The following is a 21,178-nucleotide window of genomic DNA, read 5'->3' as shown; positions in this document are numbered from 1 at the left end:
TAAGTCTTCTTGATTCTAAACCACTGATCAATCTACTGAACTACCTAGCTGCATCCTATGCCAGAGGTCTGAGGTCTTCCCTATATAGTAGGGTAAGGAAAGAGCAACTTTTTTGCCCAGAGATGAGCCCCAGTCCTCCTTGCCTCTTCCTGTCTCTTCCCCTCCCTTCCCTCCAGACAGAATGCCTCTATAGACCTCAAAAAGGTATGAAGGCAAAACAGGTTTTGTCACTTTCCAAAAAGGTGATGATTCAAGGATAGTCTTCCAAGGGGATGGGTGTACTACCTGCCACATACGTACTTGTTGCATTGGTTTGGTGCTGGTGAGGTCAGTTTTGTTGGCTAAATTAGTCTGCTCGAGTCCTGCCTGACCTTAGACATCTCCCCACATGATGGGGATCTGGGGGTGGGGAAGAATGGATCTGTTGAGGCAAAAGTCTCTTCTCCTACCCAACAGCACCTCCGTCCCTTGATACGCTCCAAGACTTGCAGAAGGTGGCCCAGGGTCAAAACAGAGCAAGATGAAGACCCAGATCCTACCCCTTTCCCTTGAGCCCTGGACCTCTTAGGGCTCTAGGCTTCCTCTCCCCAGGCCATTCTGTGAAAAGGGAGACTAATTAGTTGTTTCTGTTGTTGGTCAGTCTTTTCAGTCATGTCTGACTCTTCTTGACCCCATTTGGGGTTTTCTTGGCAAAGACACTGAAATGGTTTGCCATTTCCTTTTCCAGTTCATTTTACAGATGAGGAAACTGAAGCAAACAACAGGGTCAAGAGACTTGCCTAGGGTCAAACAGCTAATAAGCATCTGAGACTGGATTTGAACTCATGAAGATAAGTCTTCTTGATTCCAAGTCCAGGGCTCTATCCACTGCACTACTCGGCTGTCCCAGACTAATTAGTAGAGAATTAGAATAACAGTTCATTGATAACTAATAATTAAGAGCTTCCTTGAGGTTTCTTTGTGGTTTTAACAGAACCTATTTTCTCCCAGCCAAAGGAATACAAACTTAATCCCCTCCTTTTCTCTGGGCTTTGGGAGAGGCTCGCAGGCAGCTGGGTAGCAAAATGGTTAGAGTGTTGGACTTGGAGTCAGAATGCTGCCTCAAACGATTCCCAGCTATGTGACCTTCTCCTCAGTCTGTTTCCTCATCTGTAAAATGTAAAATCTGTTAAAAAAAAAAAAACAAAAAAACAACCCGCAATAATAATAGTATCTAACTGCCAGGGCTGTTTGAGAGGGTCAAATGACATAGTTCACACAAAGTGTTTTGCAAACCCCCAAATGTTATCCAAGTACTAGTTATCCTCCTCATCAGTAAGGGGTTCATCCCTTTTCCTGTAAGGGTTCCCAACATCCTCACCTTCATGGGCTGGAGCTGGACCCGGGTGATGCGTGAAGGGTCCACCACCGGTTTGGGTCTTCTCAGAGTGTCCAGGATGTTCTGCCATTGTGGAGGGAGGCCCACAAACTTGCCTTCCTTGGGGTCAAAAGACGTGTGGACACGGTGCTGGAAGTTCTGCGGGGCGGAAATTTCTGGACGTTTCTTTTTCTTTTTGCGGAACATTACGTCTGAATACCAGAAAAGAAGAAACGTGTAGTCAGGCTGGGATGTTGCTCAGAAGTGTTCGTTGGGGCGGGGTATGGGGCATGGGAGGTAATGGTAAGGTCTGTGATTATGCACATGTACACCTAAGTCAATATCCTTCTAGCCCCCTTGTCCCCTCCCTTCTCTGTTTTCCTATTACCCTCCCCTCAAAATAAGCTCCACTCCAGAAATAGCTTTCTACGTCCCATCTGGCCAATGCTTCCCTTCATCTTCCAAAGCTCCTTTTAGCCAACTTCCTTCAGGAAGTTAATCCTGGGGAAAGCCTCCCAATTCTCTTCAGAAATCATGAAATACACAGAAACAAACAAAAAAATCAGAGAGAAAGATGTGCCCTTTTCCTCATGGGTCTAGAATTCTAGCTACCCATCCCCATTCCAAGGACAGGCCATGTTCTACATGGAACTCCAGCCTCTATCAAGCACCCAGGGGATAGCAGACCACAAATATGTTGACCACATTCCTCCACATTTAATAAAGGACCCCTGAGCACCAGACTTCTCAGGAGAGGATGGAAGAAACTTATCCATGGCACCTAGCATATTGCCCTGATGTCAGGAAAGTTTCAAAGCTATCTTACATGCAAGCAGGAGGACAGAGTGGGCTATTATATCATATTATAAATTATATAGAGAAGGGCCATTATACTCTTAAAGTATTTTTAAAATGTTATACCCACAACCCCCATTAACAACACATTACTGACAGTAAGGCAGTCATGGTAAAGGGCATTCTCCTGCTTAAAATACACTGCTTCTCTTCTCCATGCCTCTGGCATAAGGTTTAGCTCAAGTACCACCTTCCACAAAAGACTTTTTTGAATTTTTTAAATAGTAAATACTTTGCTTACCCCCCCCCCCAATTACTTACATTTTAATCAACAAATGTTATCAAGGACCTACTATGCACCAGGCACAAGGAGTGAGGCATTCTGCTAGGTGTTGAGAAGACAAAGGAAAAAAAGTTACAATCTCTTTACCTCCGGTAGAAGGTAAGCCTCTTGAGGACAGGAATAATTTTGATTTTGTCTCTTTGTCTCCAGCAAAGAGCACAAGTACCTATCACCTAGTAGGCACTTAATGATTTTTAGAGAATTGAAAGGAAGGAAATCCATAGGACCTATAGGACTTAGAGCTGCAAGGGACCTTGAGATATCACCTAATATTACCCCGTCATTTTACAGGTGAGAAAAATGAGGCTTAGAATGTTTCGGTGACTGCCCACAGTTAACTTGATTCATGGCAGGATCGGGACTGCAAAGTTCATTGTTCTTTCTCTCACACCTTGATGATTTTCATTTCCCGATCAATTCTGACATTTAGGGCTTGGCTTAGTGACTTTATCTGACTCTTTTAGGGGTAGAAAAATAACATCAATAGAGATTGGACCTGTGATTTAGTAGAGAACTTCTGGATAAGGAAACTCCCTCTACTAGCACATGCTGTCACCACCTCTGCAACTAAGAGTGGTGGTTGCTTGTGGTCCTTCATCCTCAAAGAGGATCAAAATGACATCACTATGCTGAGGTCAAGGTACAGTGTGTCCAACTATAGTGTTAAAGAGCCAATTAAGTGACTTGTTAAGTGACTGGTCCAGGGTCACACAGACAGCATGAGTCAGAAATAGGACTTGAACCTGAATCTCCAGCCTTCCTTCTTTCCTTCCTTCCTTCCTTCCTTCCTTCCTTCCTTCCTTCCTTCCTTCCTTCCTTCCTTCCTTCCTTCCTTCCTTCCCTCCTTCTGTGACTTGTCTAGGGTCACACAGCTAGTACCTGAGGCCAGATTTCAACTCAAGTCCTCCTCACTCCAGGGCTTGTGCTCTAAACACTACACCACCTAGCAGTGCCCCCAGACTGGCTTTCTATTGTGGGATAATAATAAAACAATAACAACAACAAAGAAACAGAAGAAACTGTGCAACACATTAAATAAAAATTTAACACTTACTGAATCCCTAGCAAGATTTGACCTAGTGGCTAAAATCATATATCAGAAGCTCATCATTTTTCAATGAACTGACAGGCAACAAATCCCTAAACTCCCACAAATACAAAACACAAAATATTCTGGAAAACTCTACCAATAAACTATATTGGAGGCAGACTCTTTTGACAGACTGAACTATTACCTGCAATTGTTCAAGTCATAATATTGATCCATAAAAACTCAAAAAAAATTTTTAATATATGTTGCCATTTCCAACAACTCAATCTCTGAGCTACATGGACTGTTTCTATCTGAACTTCATTGGACAAACTGAGAAGAATGATTTTCCTGAAATGAAATGGTTTTTCTAAATAAATAAAGTAGAATGATTTTTTTTTTTAAATAACAATGACAGCTGGCATTTATAACTCAGCTAGGAGGTGCAGTGGTTAGAGGACTGGACCTGGAGTCAGGAAAAATCAGCTTAATGAGTTCAAATCTGGCCCCAGATACTTACTAGCTGTGTGACCCCGGGCAAGTCTCTTAACCTTGTTTGCCTCAATTTCCTCATCTGTCAAATGAGCTGAAGAAGGAAAGAGCAAACCACCCATTTTTTTTTTTTGCCAAGAAAATCCCAAATGGGGACATTAAGTGTCAGACATGACTGAAAATGACTGAACAACAAATAACTTAGCTCCCTTGATTCTTAAGACAACTTTTTTTAAAGGTTCTACAGAGAAAAAGCTGAAGATCACAGAGATGAAGTGACTTGCCTGTGGTCCCAAAATAGTAACTGTCGAAGAGGTCAGATTTGAACCCAGATCTCTCCTGGTGCCAAGTCTAGTGCTCTTTCTATTCAACCATGATGATGATGGATATATGTGCATCTTTCTATTTAATCTGGGTCAAGAGAAGTCCTATCTTGGGACTTTTAAATACCTTTAAAAAAAATCAGAGAGTAGCTAGCTCCCCAAGTCTGCTCAGCGTGTCCTACTAATGGTTTTTGAGAAAGATCACTCTCTTAATTCATTCATTTCAACCAGTCTCTTAACCTGAGTACTTTGAAAACATTATTTTAATAACTATTCTTCAGTATTCTTGGTTTCTTCATAATCTTGTTTATTTTATGCATCTAAAAACCATTATTCTGAGAGGCGGTCTTCAGACTTCACTAGACTGACATGATACAAAAATAAAAAACCCTCTGACATCAACAATTAACTCCAGGAGAACTGAATAGGTCCACACCTTCAAAAGGCAGTTAGATCTCAGGCTTGAGGGCTGTAAGTTCAAAGGGATGCAGTGATTACCTTTGATTATCTTCATTTTTGCCCCAGGATCTAGCCCAGTGCTTTTGTACACAGCAGGTACTTAATGTTGGTTGAAATCTTTTATTAAATTCTGCCCCCTCCTTGGGAACTAATTGTTCCATCTGTCATCTTGGCAAGTCACAGAGCTGCTCTGTTCCTTAGTTCCCTCACCTGTCATTCCCCATCAGATAGGGGAATAGGAAATATAACACACCCAGTATTCTTTGCTTTGTCTACACATGGCTTATCCTGGAGTGCTGCCATTACATCAGAAGGTAAGACATGTTACACTGGGTAAAACCACAACCCATTCAGCTTTGGACTGTACATTTTCTCAGACCTAGTAGATAAGCCTAGAAGTTGCCTGAGGTCCAGCTAATAAGTGTCAGAGATGGAATCTGAAACCAGATCTTATTAATTCCAAACCTCGAATCCTATTTTAGCCCTCATCTAGGGATGTGCTGAATCCAGTTCAAACAGCTTGTTAAAGTTTCAGTATGAGTGTTTAAACCTTAAAAACTGGCAAATGATACAGCTACAAATCAGGGCTTGATCTGTCTTGTTGCTTGTCTAGACTTAAGAAAGTGATAATGTTAAGAAAGTGATAATAAAGAGAAAATGTTAATGAATCAAATTAAACTTAAAAGTGTGTCCTGTATACTTTTCTTTTCTTCCCTGCAAAGAACTAATTGCTAAACATTTACCAGCATACCACTGGCATCCTTCCTGACTCCTTGTTCCATTAACAAACAAGTATGGGACCTAGGTAGAGTGCTATACAAATATAAGCAATTATTAGTATCTTTAAGCTCCATCATAAGACTGATTTTGGCTTGTTTCATTTTTTTCAAGGGGCAGAGACCAGTATCATACACAGTAATCTGGCTGTGGACACCTGATGGTTTTTTGAAAACTTTATCTTACTTTGTCTTCCCTGGTGGGGAAGTCAGGACTGAAATTGGAGGACCTGAATTCAAATCCCAACAATAATGCTACCTCTGTGACTTTGGGTACAGTGGATAGACTGTGGGAGTTGGAGGCTGGGAAGCTCTGAGTTCAGATTCTGTCTCAGGCATGAGTGACCTTGGGTAAGCCAGTTAATTCCTCTCAACCTCAGTCTCCTCATCAATGAAACAGGGATAATAATAGCAGCCATCTTAAAAATGGGACTGTTTCAAGGACCAAATGAGATAACAAAGGTAAAGCACATTGCAAATCTTAAAATAGAATTTTAATTGCTGTTCCGCCATTTTTCAGTCATGTCCAACTGGGCTAATTTCACAACTGACCATCTTCAAATTTCCACAAGTGCTTTTTGAAAATGGCGGCTCCATTTTCACTTTCCCGACTTGGCTTGTCAATGCCTGGCTCCGTCAAGACTTTCTCTGCCTTCCAGTTTGCTTTGTCTTAAGCAGTGGTGGTCTGACAGTGAAAAAAGCTATGACTTTAGAGAAGAATCAGAAAAACTCAGGACTTTGATATAGATGGTTAGACTATGGGATGGATAAGGTTAAAGTGGATGCAGAAGAAAAAGCAGAATGAGAACAATTCACATAATGATTACAGTAATGTAAAGGAAGCAACTTTGAAACTCTTTGGAACTGAACAGTGAGTGTATTTACAGGACTGATGGTGAAATATGCCTTCTACCTCTTGACAGAGATAGGAGGTATACTCTATAAATACGGAACCAGGAAAAAATTTCCAGACATGCAATTTGTTGATGATTTGTTTTGCTTAATAATTCAGGCTGGGAGGGAAGAGAGGAGGAACTACAGGAGTCTTTGGAAAATAACAGTGATGTAAAAACTCAATAAAACTTAAAAAAATTAATATATTTAAAGTAAAACACAACAAAAGACAAAAGCAACCATTGTGCCTCTGCTATTGACACGTATAAATCTTAAGGGAAATCATTCCTATGACCTCAATTTTCTCATCCCTAAACTGAAGGTCATAATGCCGGGCAAGACAGTTGATTCCCATAATAAATAATCATCACAGTAGCTTTCATGTATGTAGCAACTTAAGGTTTGTAAAGCACTTTACATACAACTCATTGGATCTATATCACAACCCTAGGAAGTAGGTACTTTTATTATTCCAGTTTTAAAGATGAGGAAACTGAGACAGGCAGAAGTTAAGTGACTTGCCTGGGGTCAAAATGACTTTGCTATTTGCCATTTGTATAACCCTGAAGAAGTCTGGGAAAATGATGTATCTAGTAAGTGTCCAAGGCAGGATTCAAAGTCAGATCTTCTGGACTCCTTTGTTATGTGTGTAGAGTAAGATCCCCCACGTAGAAGGTCCACCCCAGGTCCATCTTCTATGCATGCTTTTGCGCCTCAGGGATTAAGTGCCACATCAGTATGTGAAGCGCTTTGTCAATTATAAAACCCTAGATAAATATATGCTGCTGTCACCTCATTGATCACCTCTAAGAAGTCACCTCTCTCCTTGTTGAAGGCTTTTGCAACAGCCTTGAGGAAAAGAAAAACAGGGATTATCTTCACAGATCCAATTCTATGCTCCAGAGACAGCTAGGTGGCTCAGTAGATAGAGCCCAGAGCCCTAAATCAGGAAGACTGGAGTTCAAATCCAGCCTTAGACACTTACTAGCTGTGTGATCATGGGCAATTCATTTAACCTTTCTGTCTCAGTTTCCTCAACTATAAATGGAGAATGACAATCGTATCAGCAAGGTGACACCATAGTGCACAGAGTGCCAGTCCTGGAGTCGGGAAGGCTCATTTTCCTGAGTTCAAATCTGGCCTCAGACACTAACGGTGTGACCCTGGGCAAGTCACTTCACCCTGCTGGCTTCAGTTTCCTCATCTGTAAGATGAGCTGTAAAGAAAATGACAAATACTCCAGTATCTCTACCAAGAAAATCCCAAATAGGGTTACAGAGAATTGGACACAACTGAAATAACTCAATAACATCACCATCTCCCAGCTGCTGTGAAGGGCAAATAAGGGAATACTTGTAAATCATTTAGCAAAGTTTCTGGCATGCAGCAGGTGCTTAATTAATGCTTGCTTTTTCCCCTTCTGGTTCTATGGATTGAAACAATTTGATTTGAGCCTCAATGACAGCAGGTTATGGGAAAGCATCTGAAATGAAAATGGAAATCAACGCACCAGCATTTCCAAAATGGGAGCTGTCTGATGACAGGGATTGTGATTTTGCTTTTCTCTGTACCCCTAGCACTTGGCACAGGGCCTGGGCACATAGTAGACACTTAATAAATGGCTGTTTGACTGACCAATTGATTTCAGCTGCTTCCCTCCTATGCATCATCTCTGACACTAGATGGGGTGGAAAAAGCAGAGGAAGCTTCTGCAGCAGTATCCACATTTTTGTGGTTGATAGATGTTTTTGAAGCTTTCTTATAAGTATTTTCTCCAGCCATCCATTTCGGCACTGACAGAAAAGATCTCCAGAGCCCAGAGGGAAGGGACAAAACCAAACCAGTCTGAGAATGAAGCAGCTCCATTGGCATGCTTCCTGCTGCCAAAGGCTGGCCAGTCTGACCCCATCTGGAGGAAATGCTACCCCAGAGCCGCCACACCCACAGAAAGCACAGAGGGAGTAGGTGGAATGGGGAGGGAGGGAGTGTGCATGTGTGTACGTGTGCGCGCCCGGAGTTGGGAGGATTTGTCAGTCAGCTAGAAGTTTCTGAAAAGCAGAAGAATCTGCTAAAAAGAGGAGGGCCCTTGGAAGGAGAAACATCAAAGACAGAAAGGGACTAGATGGAAGAAGATTACAGATTTAGCACTGAAAGGGATCTGACGGGTCATCTAATCTCACTTTCTCATTTCAATTGGAGGGACCACGTCTTTGCCCTTTGCTATTTGCATAACCCTGGGGAGGTCTGAGGAAAGTGATGCCCAAAGAACATAAAAGAATTGCCCAAGGTCACATTCATAGTAAATGGTTGAATCAAAACTTGAACCCAGGCCCCTTGACGCCAAATCCAGCAAGTTTTCCATTGCACAGAGTCCATGATCTTTTTGGTTCCTACAGCCTCTTCAAGATCTTCCTGCCACCATCGCCCAGCAACCTCTCTATTTTCAAAGTGCACTCCATCTATTTAACATATAGATCTATATTACATATTTAGTAACATATACAATATCTATTAAGCACAGAGGAAGCACTTAATAAAATGTTTTTTTATTCATTCATTCAATGTTATCCCCATCCTGATCTTTTCTACCAATCTCGAGCAGCTTGGGCACAGTGGATAGAGTCAGACCTGGAGTCAGGAAGACCTGAGTTCAAATCCAAATTGAGACAATTACTAGCTGTGTGACCGTGGGTCTTGTTTTCCTCAGTTTCCTCATCTGTAAAATGAGCTGTAGAAGAAAATGGCAAACCACTCCAGTATCTTTGCCCAGCTAACCTCATGGAAGGGGGGCAAGATGGAAGAGAGAAGGCAGGGATTCGCCTGAGCCATCCCCCAAACCTCTCAAAAGACCTTTACATAATGCCCTAAAACAAATCCTAGAGTGGCAGAAAGCTCTGTCACACTGGGGGCAGTGGAAGGGAGGGAGAATACAATCCAATGCATACTGTGCCAGCACAGACCAGACCCTAGCAAACCAAGAGCAGACCTGGGGAATTAATGAATCAGCAACTGCAGTGGCTACTTCTGGAGCTCTTAGCCCACAGACATTAAGGGGGTGGAAGGAATGGTCAGAAGGAGATTACAGGGGTCTCTTTACTGGCACTGGGAGCAGGACTCTGGTTGCTTTGCCTATACTCAGATCCAGGGTACAGTCCTGGGTGGAAGTCCCAGGGCAAGGAGGAGCACCAGCCCATCAGATCTTGGGCTTCAGGGGATCAGGGATCCTACTTATAGTTTCAGGGTAGAAAAGAGTGCTTGTAATCACTCACAAACCAGAGCACAGGCAAGCAGAGTAGTAAAAACCCCTCCTTAGGTCATACCACCTTGGAAGAAACCTTACAGGTCCCCTGAAGTATCTCTGAAAACAGCTGCACAAAACCCCTGAAGCTTGGGTCAGCTCTCCCTGCACCATGGAAGCATACCCCCACTTTAGCAAAGAGTTAAAAGTCAAGAAATAGACTGGGAAAATGAGCAAACAACAGAAAAAAATTCTGAACACAGAAAGGTAATGTTTTCTTTTACAACATGACTAATATGGAAATACGCTTTGCATGATTACACATGTATAACCTATATCAAATTGCTTGCCTTCTCAATGAGAAGGGTGGGGAAGGAGAGAATTTGGAACTCAATTTTTAAAGTGAATACTAAAAATTGTTTTTACACATAATTGGGGGAAAATAAAATATTAAATTAAATTTTAAAAAACCCAACTACCTCATGCATAGTGTGGTCCATGGGGTCAGGAAAAGTATGAAACTACTAAATACTGAACAATAACAAATACCTTAGAACAGAGATGTCAAACTTTCACTGCTTGTGGCCAGATTAAAAGATAATTGGAATATGTTTAACAAAAATACAGTACAAAATAGATAATGTTAATATGTGGTTTTCCAAGTGAATATGGCACCTGCAGAAATCCATTTTTATTTGAGCTTGACTCTACTGCTGTAGAACAACAGGGCCTCCTCAGCTCCTCCAGGGACCTATATCCCTAGCTGTCTCTGGGTGGTCACACCTTAGATTATACCATAACTCTGACCTCTATGGTCTTGAACTCTGAAATGCCTTCTAATTTTTAACCCTTTGTTCTTCTCCATCCATGGGACCACCACCATTTTGGGAAGGACCCCAGCCATGCTTCATCTTGCTCACAGATGGACACTTTCCTGAATCCTCTTTCTTCTCCTTCTTACCTGCTGCATTTTTCCTTTTTCCTTTTCCTTTGCATCCTTCCTCCAACCATACTTTTCCCAGTTTCGTTTTGTAGATTATCTTTCTCCATTAAGATGTAAACTCCTTAAGGGCAAGCATTGTCTTTCTTTTTGCTTGTATCTGTATCCCCCTCCTTGGTTTCCCAATGCAACACCCATTTTACGGCTCCTGAAAGTCTTGACCCCAAAGTTAACCAGTTCAACTGTGGTCTATCATCTACTCTAGACTCCTTTCCCTCCTTTTTCCTTCCTTGGCTCATGACCTGCCAAACCTCAATGCCCATCATCTACTTTTCCCCCTCTTACTACAGGGCTGTTGCATGCTGCTTGAAAAAGACTCAAATTGGTACCAACCCAAATTCATGCTATCTGATATCTCAAGAGGTCCCTTTCTTCAACCTGGCAATCCCCCATTGACTCTTTACCACACTTTCCTCAGGACTCCTCTGAACCTTTTTCTCCTCTCTTAAAACCCTGGGGATATTCCCCTCCTCATCCTGAGCAGAAAATCATGGGATCATAGATTTAGACCTCAGAGACCACCCTGTCCAACCCCTTATTTTACAAATGAGGAAACTGAATCAATCTCAGAGAGATTACATATTTGTTCAAGTTTAGTCAGTAACGAGTCAAGAGTCAAAATTTGAAGGCTGGTCCTTTGATTCCAGATACAATGCTCTTTCCACTGCACTGCAGGAAAAAAATCAGTGCCATCTCTTGTGAACATGGATGGCTCCCTTACTCAATATGTCTAGATCCATCTGTATCTTCTCCTGCTCTATCTTCCTTCACTCAAGTCACAGAGGATAAGGCGTTACTTTTCCTTGCTTTCTACTTGTGTCCTTGATCCCATTCTTTCCCGTCTCTTCTGGGAGTTTACCCCATCAATCATTCCTTCCCCTTCCCTCCATTTCTACAGTTCCCCTCCTGCTGCCTACAGATATGCTCAGTTCTCCCACCTTTAAGAAACTGTCACTTGACCTTGTCATCCCTCTCAATCCAGTGACCTACATTATTCTTCCCATTCACTGCCAGACTCCTGGATATAATCATCTATAATCACTGCTTCTACTTCCTCACCACCCACTCACTTGTCAACCCCTTGCTGTCTGGCTTTCAACCCCAGTGGTCTACTGGAACTGACCTCAAAGGATGGTAATGAGCTCATAATTGCTAAATCCAAGGGCTTTTTTCCTCCTCAGTCCTCACGCCTTCTCTCTTCTACTCCTGAACACTCTCCCCTTCTTTGACTTCCATCACACTGCTCCATTTGGTTTTATCTTAGGCATCTTTGATGAATCATCACCTATTTCTGGTCCGCCCAAGCATCAATGTCCTCCACTGCTCTGTTCTTTCCAAATTCTTTCTAATAGTGAGTTCATCTGCTCTCCATGGTTTTAATTATCCCTACAAAGATGATTCCTATATCTTATACCCCCAACTAGAATCGATCTTTTGAATTCTAGTCTCCCATATCCAACTCCATGCTTGACTTCTTGACCTGAATTTCCCATCAATATCTCTCATGCAACATGTCCAAAATGGAATTTATCATTTTTTCCCTTAAATCTACTTTCTCTCCAAACTTGCCTGTCTCCATTAAGAGAACCGCCATTCTTACAGCAGGGTTTGTAAATATAAGATTTATAAACTGAATTGTTAAAGCTTATAACTGACCTAAGACTTGTGGGACATTCTGTATTTGACTCATCCTTCTCTTTAATCCCTTATCCAATCTGAGGCCCTCTCATCTGTTCCCTTCCCCTTAATCACACTGCCACATGCTCTCTCTTCACCTACACCTTTTAGAATTCTATCTATCTTCCTATTTCCTAAGGTTCATCTCAGATACCACTCTTGGCTTGAAACCTTTCCCAATGCCCAGGAATTAGTGCCCTCTCCTCAAATATTCCCAGAACTCCAGCCTCTACATTTACTTCTTTCTCTGTATTGTTACTATCCAGGTTCATGTTGTATCTGTCCAGTAGAATATAAGCTTTCTGGAGGCAGATGTTTCATAATTGTTTTTGCATTCAAGTATCTCACATGTATTCTTATAAACATTTGTCAAACTGAATGAGACTCCTAATGTTATCAGCACCTTCGACTGGAAACCCTTGCTGCTGAACCCAAGTACTGTGAAAACCAGTGGGGATACCTGTCAGTTTTTACTCAAGCTGGATTTGAAGAATGATAAATTAAAAAATGAATTCACCAAGGTGGAAGAATGGAAAACCCTATTTCAGTAGCACTTCAGTCATCTTGATTACCTAGGATATCCTTTGGGCTCGATAACATACCTCCTATCATTCAGTGATTGAAAAATTTGATCTTCTAAAATGTGGCAGAAGTAATAGAGTTTCACCTATAGGATAGGCCGGGTGTTTTTTCCCCTCTAAAAGGCAATTAAACTATTCTCCAGACTTAATTAATTGGTCCTGGTGCTGGAACCATTTCATACCAGCTCACAAGAATGGACTGTTAAATTTTCAGTGTTGAGTATTTACACCCCATGGAACCCTATTTGCCTCATTTTCTCCATCTGTAAAATGAGCTGGAGAAGGAAATGGCAAACCATTTTATTATCTCTACCAAGAAAACCCCAAATGGGGTCACAGTCAGGCACAACTGAAAACACCCAAACAACATTTATACCTCAGAAAACAGTAAATACTACTAATCATAGCTTGATTTATTGTTTTGTCCATTGTCTAGACCTAAGAAAATAATGGAGAAGTGTTGATAAGTTAAAGGTTCGTTGATTTGCCTAAGGGTCAGCAGGAAGTGACTGACGATGAGGGGGGAGTAATGTGGGGGAGGATTCATAAAATTTCATCAAGTGAATTGGGGGACTCAATCGATCAGAGACTCCCCCTCCCCCCCATCAATCTTCCACTACACTAAGTTTAAGTTTATCTAGAAAGAGATAGCGGGTTAAGGAGAGTGAATTATGGACCGAGAAGAGGTAAGGAATGAATTCTAGAAGGTGAAGAGCATTCTTCTGCAGGAAGTCCCTTTAAGAAGGGCCTACAGCAGCTCTTGAAGTTTCTCTGCTATTATCTGCTTGTTTAGAGACTTCCTTTTGTTGAATGGCTTTTCCTAGGAAAGCCTTCAAGGCTTTCTCTCAGTCAGCTGAGAGAGCATTTCAGGAACACAAGAGGTATATAATAATTAATGATGATCATGATCATGATGATAGCATTTGAAAATTTGCAAAATATTGTATATATATTATCTCACTTGAACTTCATAACTCAGAGGTAGAGTCTAGTATTTTCCCCATTTTATGGGTGAGGAAACTGAGGTTAAGAATCTAAGTGGTTTTCCGGTTCACACAGCTTTTTATCATTCCCCACGATCCTTCTTCTGGTTTATTCCAATGTCCAGAGCCCCTTTATGACGGTAGCAGGAACTTCTCAATGTAATAGATTGGACTGCCCTGGGATTTGAGTCCAAGATTTGTGTTTAAATCCTACTTCAGCTACTTAATACTTTGTGTGAACTTAATAAGTCATTCAAGTGATTAGCACAGTGCCTGAAAACATAGTACGTGCTTTATAGATACTTAATGACTGACTTCACTTGGCAGGGCCTTAACTTCCTTTTCTGTAAAATGAAAGTGTTGGACTAGGTCAACATGAAGGTTCCTTCTAATTTTAAATCCCATAAGCCTATGATGCTAGATGACAGACCTCCTGGCATAATTTAGGGGAAGTATGCCTGAAGGTCTGGAGCAGGAACAGCTGACCTCTTAAACGCATCTCTCATTTAGATTTCTACTTGTCTTTCATCTGCTAATTTTGAGGCAGAGATCAGCTGATGTCAGAGTTGTCTTCTCAGATGGACAGTTTATTTTCCCCTATAAGGATCTGACGTAGAGTTGGAGGCTCAGTGGATAAATCACGGGGACCTAGAGTCAGAATAGACCTGAGTTCAAATCCAGCCTCAGAGACTTACTAGCTGTGTGACCCCTGGGCAAGTCACTTAACCCTATTTGCCTCAGTTTCCTCAACTGTAAAATAAGCTGGAGAAGGAAATGGTAAAATCACTCTAGTAATTTTGCCAAGAATACCCCAACTGGGGTCACGAGAGTTGGATGGGGTTGAACAACAACATAGTCACGAAAGGGAACACAATTCTTGGACCACAACTGGTTAAGCACTTTTCTTCTCTCAGATGGGACCAGCGGCTGGTGGGTGATGCCAGATTTAATCAGTTTTGCTTGATCTCATGAATGTTGTAACCTCTTCTCCACCGCCCCACCCCCAACAAATGAGATAATATTTGCAAAGTACTTAGTTCCGTGCCAGGAACGTACTAAGTACTTCTTCCTTCCCTCCCCACATGAGGTCCTTGAGGGAAAAGACTGCTGTTTTTTAAATTTTGTCTTTGTAACACCAATGTATAGCACTGTGTTTTGTACACAATAGATATTTAATAACTAACACTTATGTAGGCTTTAAACATTGCAAAATGCCTTACATGACCTCATTTGAATCTGACAACAACCACATGAGGTTGGCATGACGGGCATTGTTAGCTCCATTTTACAGATGAGGAAAGTGAGGGTTCCCAGAGGTTGAGTTACTTACCGACAGTTACACAAAAAATAAGAAGCTGAATCTGAACTAGTGTCTTGGCTCTATTATTACAATGGTATTTATTTAATAAATTTCATTTAAATATTTTATTTAAATAACACATTTTTTAAATAAATGCCTCCTGAACTTATTTGGTAGAGGCACTGGTTCCAGGATGGGGATGGAGGCCTTTTTTTGGGCAACCAGTAGGATGACTCTCACCCTGTGACCATTCAGAGCTATGGGTAATACCAGATATGACTAGAGAGAGCAGGGAGACTTTTTTTTTCTTAAAGAAAGAAACCAGGACTTTGACATTCAAATAAATACTGTCTACTTCCAAATTGCCACCTTGGGAAGACTATATGCTTAGCTACAATTGTGCTGGAATTACGCAAAGCATTTTTGGAGATCCTCATTTGGAAGTGGCTTTGGAGGTCGTTTCCAAGCCACAAGAAGAAAATGAGTCTCCTTACCTTACAGTCATGACTCATGCCTTCGGACTCCAAACAGTATTACTGTGCTCAGTCATCCACTTCATTCTCCAGTTTTAGGATCATACAGTCAGATCTATGGGGCTGGAAGGGATCTTGGAGGCTGCCAATCCAATGCTTTCATTTTACAGATGAGGGAACTGAGACTCAGGGTAAGCTCTAAATCCCTAGTTCTTTTCTCCTTAATCACACTGCCACCTACCCTCCCTCTTCATCTCCACCTTTCCGAATTCTTATCTTCCTGTTCTTTAAGGCTTATCTCAGGTACCACTTCTTCCCTGAAACCTTCCCTACTGCCCGGATGTTAGCACTCTCCCCTCAAATATTCCAAATGATTTGGTTCCTTTTGATTTTTGGCTATTTAAAATATATATATATATAAAATACGCACTTGTCATTAAAAAAAAAAGTTGCATTGGGCTCCAAAGGCAATTCCCAAAGAGAATCCAAAACAGGTTAGAGTAAGTGCTGGCCTCCTCAGGTAATGACTGAAGGAAGGAGGTAGGTGTTTATCTTCATGTGTTCATTCTGGCCTATTTGTTTAAAAGTCAGTCATGTGACTCTTATAGTTCATCATTCAGCCTTGATCAATTGGTTTGGAACCTGGCCAACTGCTCCCAGTGATAGAACTCCTACAAGAATCCCTTTCAGGGTTGTTTCCAGACACCAGCATGCCCAAGGCTCACCCTTCATTACCAAGTGACTTCAAGAGGGTGAGAAACATTCCCATCCATCAAAGACCTTTGGACACTCAGCATTCTAGTTAACAAAAACATTCGGTTGGGAATGAATCGGAGGAGAGAAGCATTAGAAGAAACCTGAGGGGAGGGAAGAGGAAAGGATACAGAGGGAAATCTAGGTAAGGTAAAAACAAAAGCTATCAATAAAAAATATTTCTTTTAAAAGAAGGTATCTGAAGCTATCAAATCCAACCCATAGACATACAAGAATCTCCTTCATAACACCCCTAATAAGTGGTCGCCTAGCGTTCTCTTGAAGAACTTTTTCAAGGGAGAAATTTACCACCTCCCACCACAGCCCAAAAGGGTTGGGAAACTATATTCCTTCCATCCAATCTGTATCTGTGGGCCAGCCTGGCCTGCTGAAACCATGTGCCAGGCCACTTCAGGGAAGGCCAGCAGAGATTAGGGTTTTGGGTATGTGGGTCCAGGAGAAAAGAATGATTGTAAATAGGGGAGTCTAGGGTTCCTATGGTGACTAAAAACATCCTAGATTTAGAACCAGGAAGGGTCTCAGAGAACATCTTTTCTGACCCCCTCATTTTGCAGTTGAGAAAACAAAGGCTCATCCAGGGAAGTTAAGGGACTTGTCCAAAGTCATACAGGCTGTTTCAGAGGTGGGGTTTGTAACTGTGTCTTTCTGATTCTGGGATTCTGGGAGAGTAGCCACCCCTGATCTCTTTTCTTGACTTTAGGGTCCCCATCACTGGTAATGGGAATGATTTCACTTGTCCCCCACTAGCATCCCCAGAAGTTGTCAAGAAGGAAATAATAACTACCCAGCTCTCAGAGCAGTTTTTAATAGGCTGACTTCCATGAGGTTTCTGGTCCACATTAGTCAAGGGATTTTGGAGGAAAATTTTTTCTAAGGTGCTTAGAAGTGCCCTGTGCCCTCCAACCTCAATTAATTTCTATAACTCTGGGAATAACACCTTGGGGAAAAACCTGTATGCATAAAATTTCTCCTGCTTTTCTCCCAAGTTCTGTATGGGGTCCCCAGGGTACCCACTTCATTCACTAAATATACAACAGGTTTTCAGGTATCTTTCCCTGGTTATGTTCCACCCTGCCAGGGGTATGTATATGTAGGAAGCCTAAGGCTGGAAGAGACCTCATAGTCACCTACTCCCTCATCTTACAGATGAGCAAACTGAGATCCAGAGAGGTTTGAGAACTTGCCCAAGAAACCAAAGTGGGATTGGAATCTGGATCCTGACTCTAGAGTCAGTGATCTTTCCACTACAGTAGGGTAGGCCTTATGAAGCCTGCCCTGTAGAAGCCTTAGAGAGATTAAATGGGAGAGCAGGAGAACATGGCAAATTGAATGATCATAGGTTTGGACCTTATGGGTCATCTATTCCAACCCCTTCATTTTAAAGATGAGTTAACTAAAATTTAGAAAATAATATGATTTAGCTTAAAGTCACCTAGGTAGGTAGAAAGTAGCTGTAAAGCCCCTGATAGTTCAGGCTGGTTGGTTAGGGAGACTAAGAGAAACTCTTGATTTGCTTTTGGGCTTCCGATTTTTTCTCAATTCAAGTCACTTCAAGTCCTGACAAGTCTGATAACAAAGCTCATTTAATCTCTTATGTCAACATTCCATCTTCTGGGAGGTCAAGCCTGGCGGCTAGCACAATACAGTTAATATTGACCCAGACCTAACCACTTTAGAGCTCTCCTTTGTCACCCAAAGCTGACAATGTGCTCCTGGGGCTCCCTCCTGCTAAGATCATTCCTCTCTTTTTATCTGAAAGGCTTTCTGAAGACCCTAACCTTTGTTGTGATACACAGCACCAGAAGAGGTAGCATCAGTTCTATAGGACTTGAACTTTTAGGTGCAGGGAACAGGCTGTAGGTCTGTCTTGCTCCATCCAGCTCTCCAAAGCAATCTTCACCTCACTGTGGTAAGCAACTCACAGCTGCTCCCACAGCCTGGATGAGCATGGAACCACCAGCTAGAATCTTTCTGGTGATAATAATAATTGTTGAGTCATTTTTCAATCGTTTCTGATTCTTTGTGACTCCATTTGGGGTTTTCTTGGCAAAGATGCTGGAGTGGTTTGTCATTTCCTTCTCTAGTTCATTTTCTACCGATGAGGAAACTGAGACAACCCAGAATCACACAGTCAGTAAGTGTCTGAGGCCAGATTTGAACTCAGGAAGACTTGACTTTAGGCCTGGCACTCTTTCTACTGTACCACCCAGCTGCTGTGAATTGTCATTTACATAAGATTCCAAAGCACTTTAGATATATTACATCCTTGGACAAGATAGAGGACTTACTATCTGCCCTGCTACAGCATCCCAAAGCCCCAGGCATCCCTCCTGTTGCTATGCCCTGTCATACCTGGGCACTGCCACTTAATCTGCAGATGCATCCTAAGGATGCCATGGGCCTTGCCATCCAACCCTGGGGCATCCATACATTTCCACCTACTCTACGGCTGACGATTGATAGATAGATAGATAGATAGATAGATAGATAGATAGATAGACAGATAGATAGATAGACAGACAGATATAGATTTTACAGATTTAGATATATTTATATCTATCTGTCAGTCTGTCTATCTGTTTATCTATCTATCCATCTATCTATTGTATTCTCCAGTTAGACTGTGAACTCCTTGAGAACAAGGACTGACTCAGATTTTTTATTTGTATCTCCAGCACATGGTAAAGCATTTGGCATTTAGTAAACGTGAAATAAATGCTCCTTCATTCATTTCAAAAATCCCAATCCCAATCACTGGATCCTGAATGCTCATCTGGACACTGACCTCTCCCCACCTCTGAAATAATGGAACAGGAATACCACCCTTCTTGCAAACTTACAGAATCTTTTCATAGAGAAATCTAGGAGCACACAGCAAAAGTTATAAAAATAAGTTTGCTCTTTGCCCTGATGATTTTACTGTTGGGATTATCTATACCCTGAAGATGTTCACCGTGGCTCTGAAAGAGTATGCCCTGAGTGTGTGCTGGGTGAGCTCCTCTGGGCTGGAACCTGTATACAGGATCACACATAGAAGCTCTCCCAGGGAGCCTGATTCCTCCTGGCAAAGATAACGATGATGACAACGACGATGATGATGATAATTGTGTCATAAGCAAACCAAAAAAAGTCACCACTGGAGTACAGAATCCTAAGGTCATTAGTATAAACCATAACTTAAAGAGAACTTAGAGGCCATCTCACCCAGCCCTCTCAATTTATAGATGAGGAACCTGAGGTCCAAGAAGCTAAGTGTTATAGCAACACAAAAGAAAAAGAGGAAAAAAGGCTATTTTCCAAAGACTTCCAGAGTAGCACCAGACGTAACTGCAAAACAGCCTAGATGTCCAACAACTGGGAAATGGCCAAAGATTTAGCCATCAAGGAAGTAGGATGCTATAATGGAATGAAGACTGACAAGTTTAAAAAGCACAAAGAAACCTGGGAAGACCTTTATTAAATAATGGAAACCAGTTCAGGGCCAGGGCACTGTTCTGTTTCTAGTCCCACAAGGGCCATCAAATACATAGTCATTTCAAGAAGGCAATAGGCATCCCTCATAGCCAGATCAAACCGTATGTCCCATATATCCAATCCAAGGTCTGAAAGGTCAAGTGGGCTTTCTTTCCATCCATTTCTTTTAGAGGGGGAGGTAGATCAGGGTCCAAAAATCTTTAATACAACAAGAAGGAAAGGGATTGGCATTTGTAGCCTTGACATGGTAGCCCATGGTTATAAAAATTGTAATGATATTTTGTATTGTAATGATTATAAAAATTATAATAGTATTTTATAGATTGAAATTGGTTAATTTAAATAATGTGATTAATTTAAATTAAATTAAATAATTTAAAATAGGCAGTTTAGTGATGCAGTGGATAGAGTACTAGGCCTGGAGTCCAGAAGACCTGAGTTCAAATCTGACCTGAGACATTTACTGGCTGTGTGACCCTGGGCATATAATTTAACCTCTGGTTGCCTCAGTTTCCTCATCTGTAAAATGAAGACAATAGTAGCACCTACCTCCTAAGATTGTTGTGGGAAGTTAATGAGATAATCGTTAGAAAGCATTTAGCATAGTACCTGCTATATAATAGGTTCTACATAAACATTAGCTATTATTAAATATAAGTAGTTATTAAGCAAGCCTAGCTGGTTATATTGATACTCAATGTTAAGATTTTAATTACACATTTAATATTTTAAACATAACCACATTCCTTTCTGAAGTTCTTGTACATTCTCATTTCATGATGTCCACATCCCAAACCTCTGAGCAAGGCATCAGGGGTGATGATATTACCTCCATCTTGCAGATGAAGAAACTGAGACACAGAGTTTAAGTAACCTGGCCAAGGTCACAGGCAGAGCCAAAGCAGAGTCTAGGCTTCTAGACCTCCTAACCCAAGATTTGCTCCAAAAGCTTGTTCCTTTACCCCCAGACGGCGGATGGCATCTAACCTCACTACGGCTGGATGTGCAAAGTCAGAACCTATGATTAGTGTGTCCCTAGAGTGCCTAGTGGGGACCGTGGCTGTGTGAATGACAATACTGTTGGAGTCTGAGATCTAAAAGGAGTAGGGTTAGATTCAATTATGTCTAAGATCCCTTTCAGTTCCAGTATTTTCAAGAAGGTGGATAGAGTACTGGACCTGACATCAGAAAGTGTGGTTTTTAATCCCT

The 21,178-nt window shown here is 41.6% G+C and overlaps 1 protein-coding gene across 9 annotated transcripts in view; it reads right to left on the bottom strand.

Moving 5' to 3' along the window:
- Window positions 1-21,178, bottom strand: part of PAK6 (p21 (RAC1) activated kinase 6) — a 77,777-nt gene that overhangs the window by 24,518 nt on the left and 32,081 nt on the right. For all 9 annotated transcript variants that reach the window (XR_011970441.1, XM_072624139.1, XM_072624140.1 and 6 more), the window contains one exon: window positions 1,361-1,569. Coding sequence is in view for 8 of the 9 variants with exons in the window: in XM_072624139.1 (XP_072480240.1) it covers window positions 1,361-1,564 (204 nt within the window). In the remaining variant the exon portion in view is untranslated. The remainder of the gene's footprint in view (window positions 1-1,360; window positions 1,570-21,178) is intronic.

This window comes from Notamacropus eugenii, chromosome 7 (assembly GCF_028372415.1).
Source record: "Notamacropus eugenii isolate mMacEug1 chromosome 7, mMacEug1.pri_v2, whole genome shotgun sequence".
Taxonomy (NCBI): Eukaryota; Metazoa; Chordata; class Mammalia; order Diprotodontia; family Macropodidae; genus Notamacropus; species Notamacropus eugenii.
The sequence above is the reverse complement of the archived record's forward strand: the minus strand, read 5'-3'. Positions and strand labels throughout refer to the sequence as shown.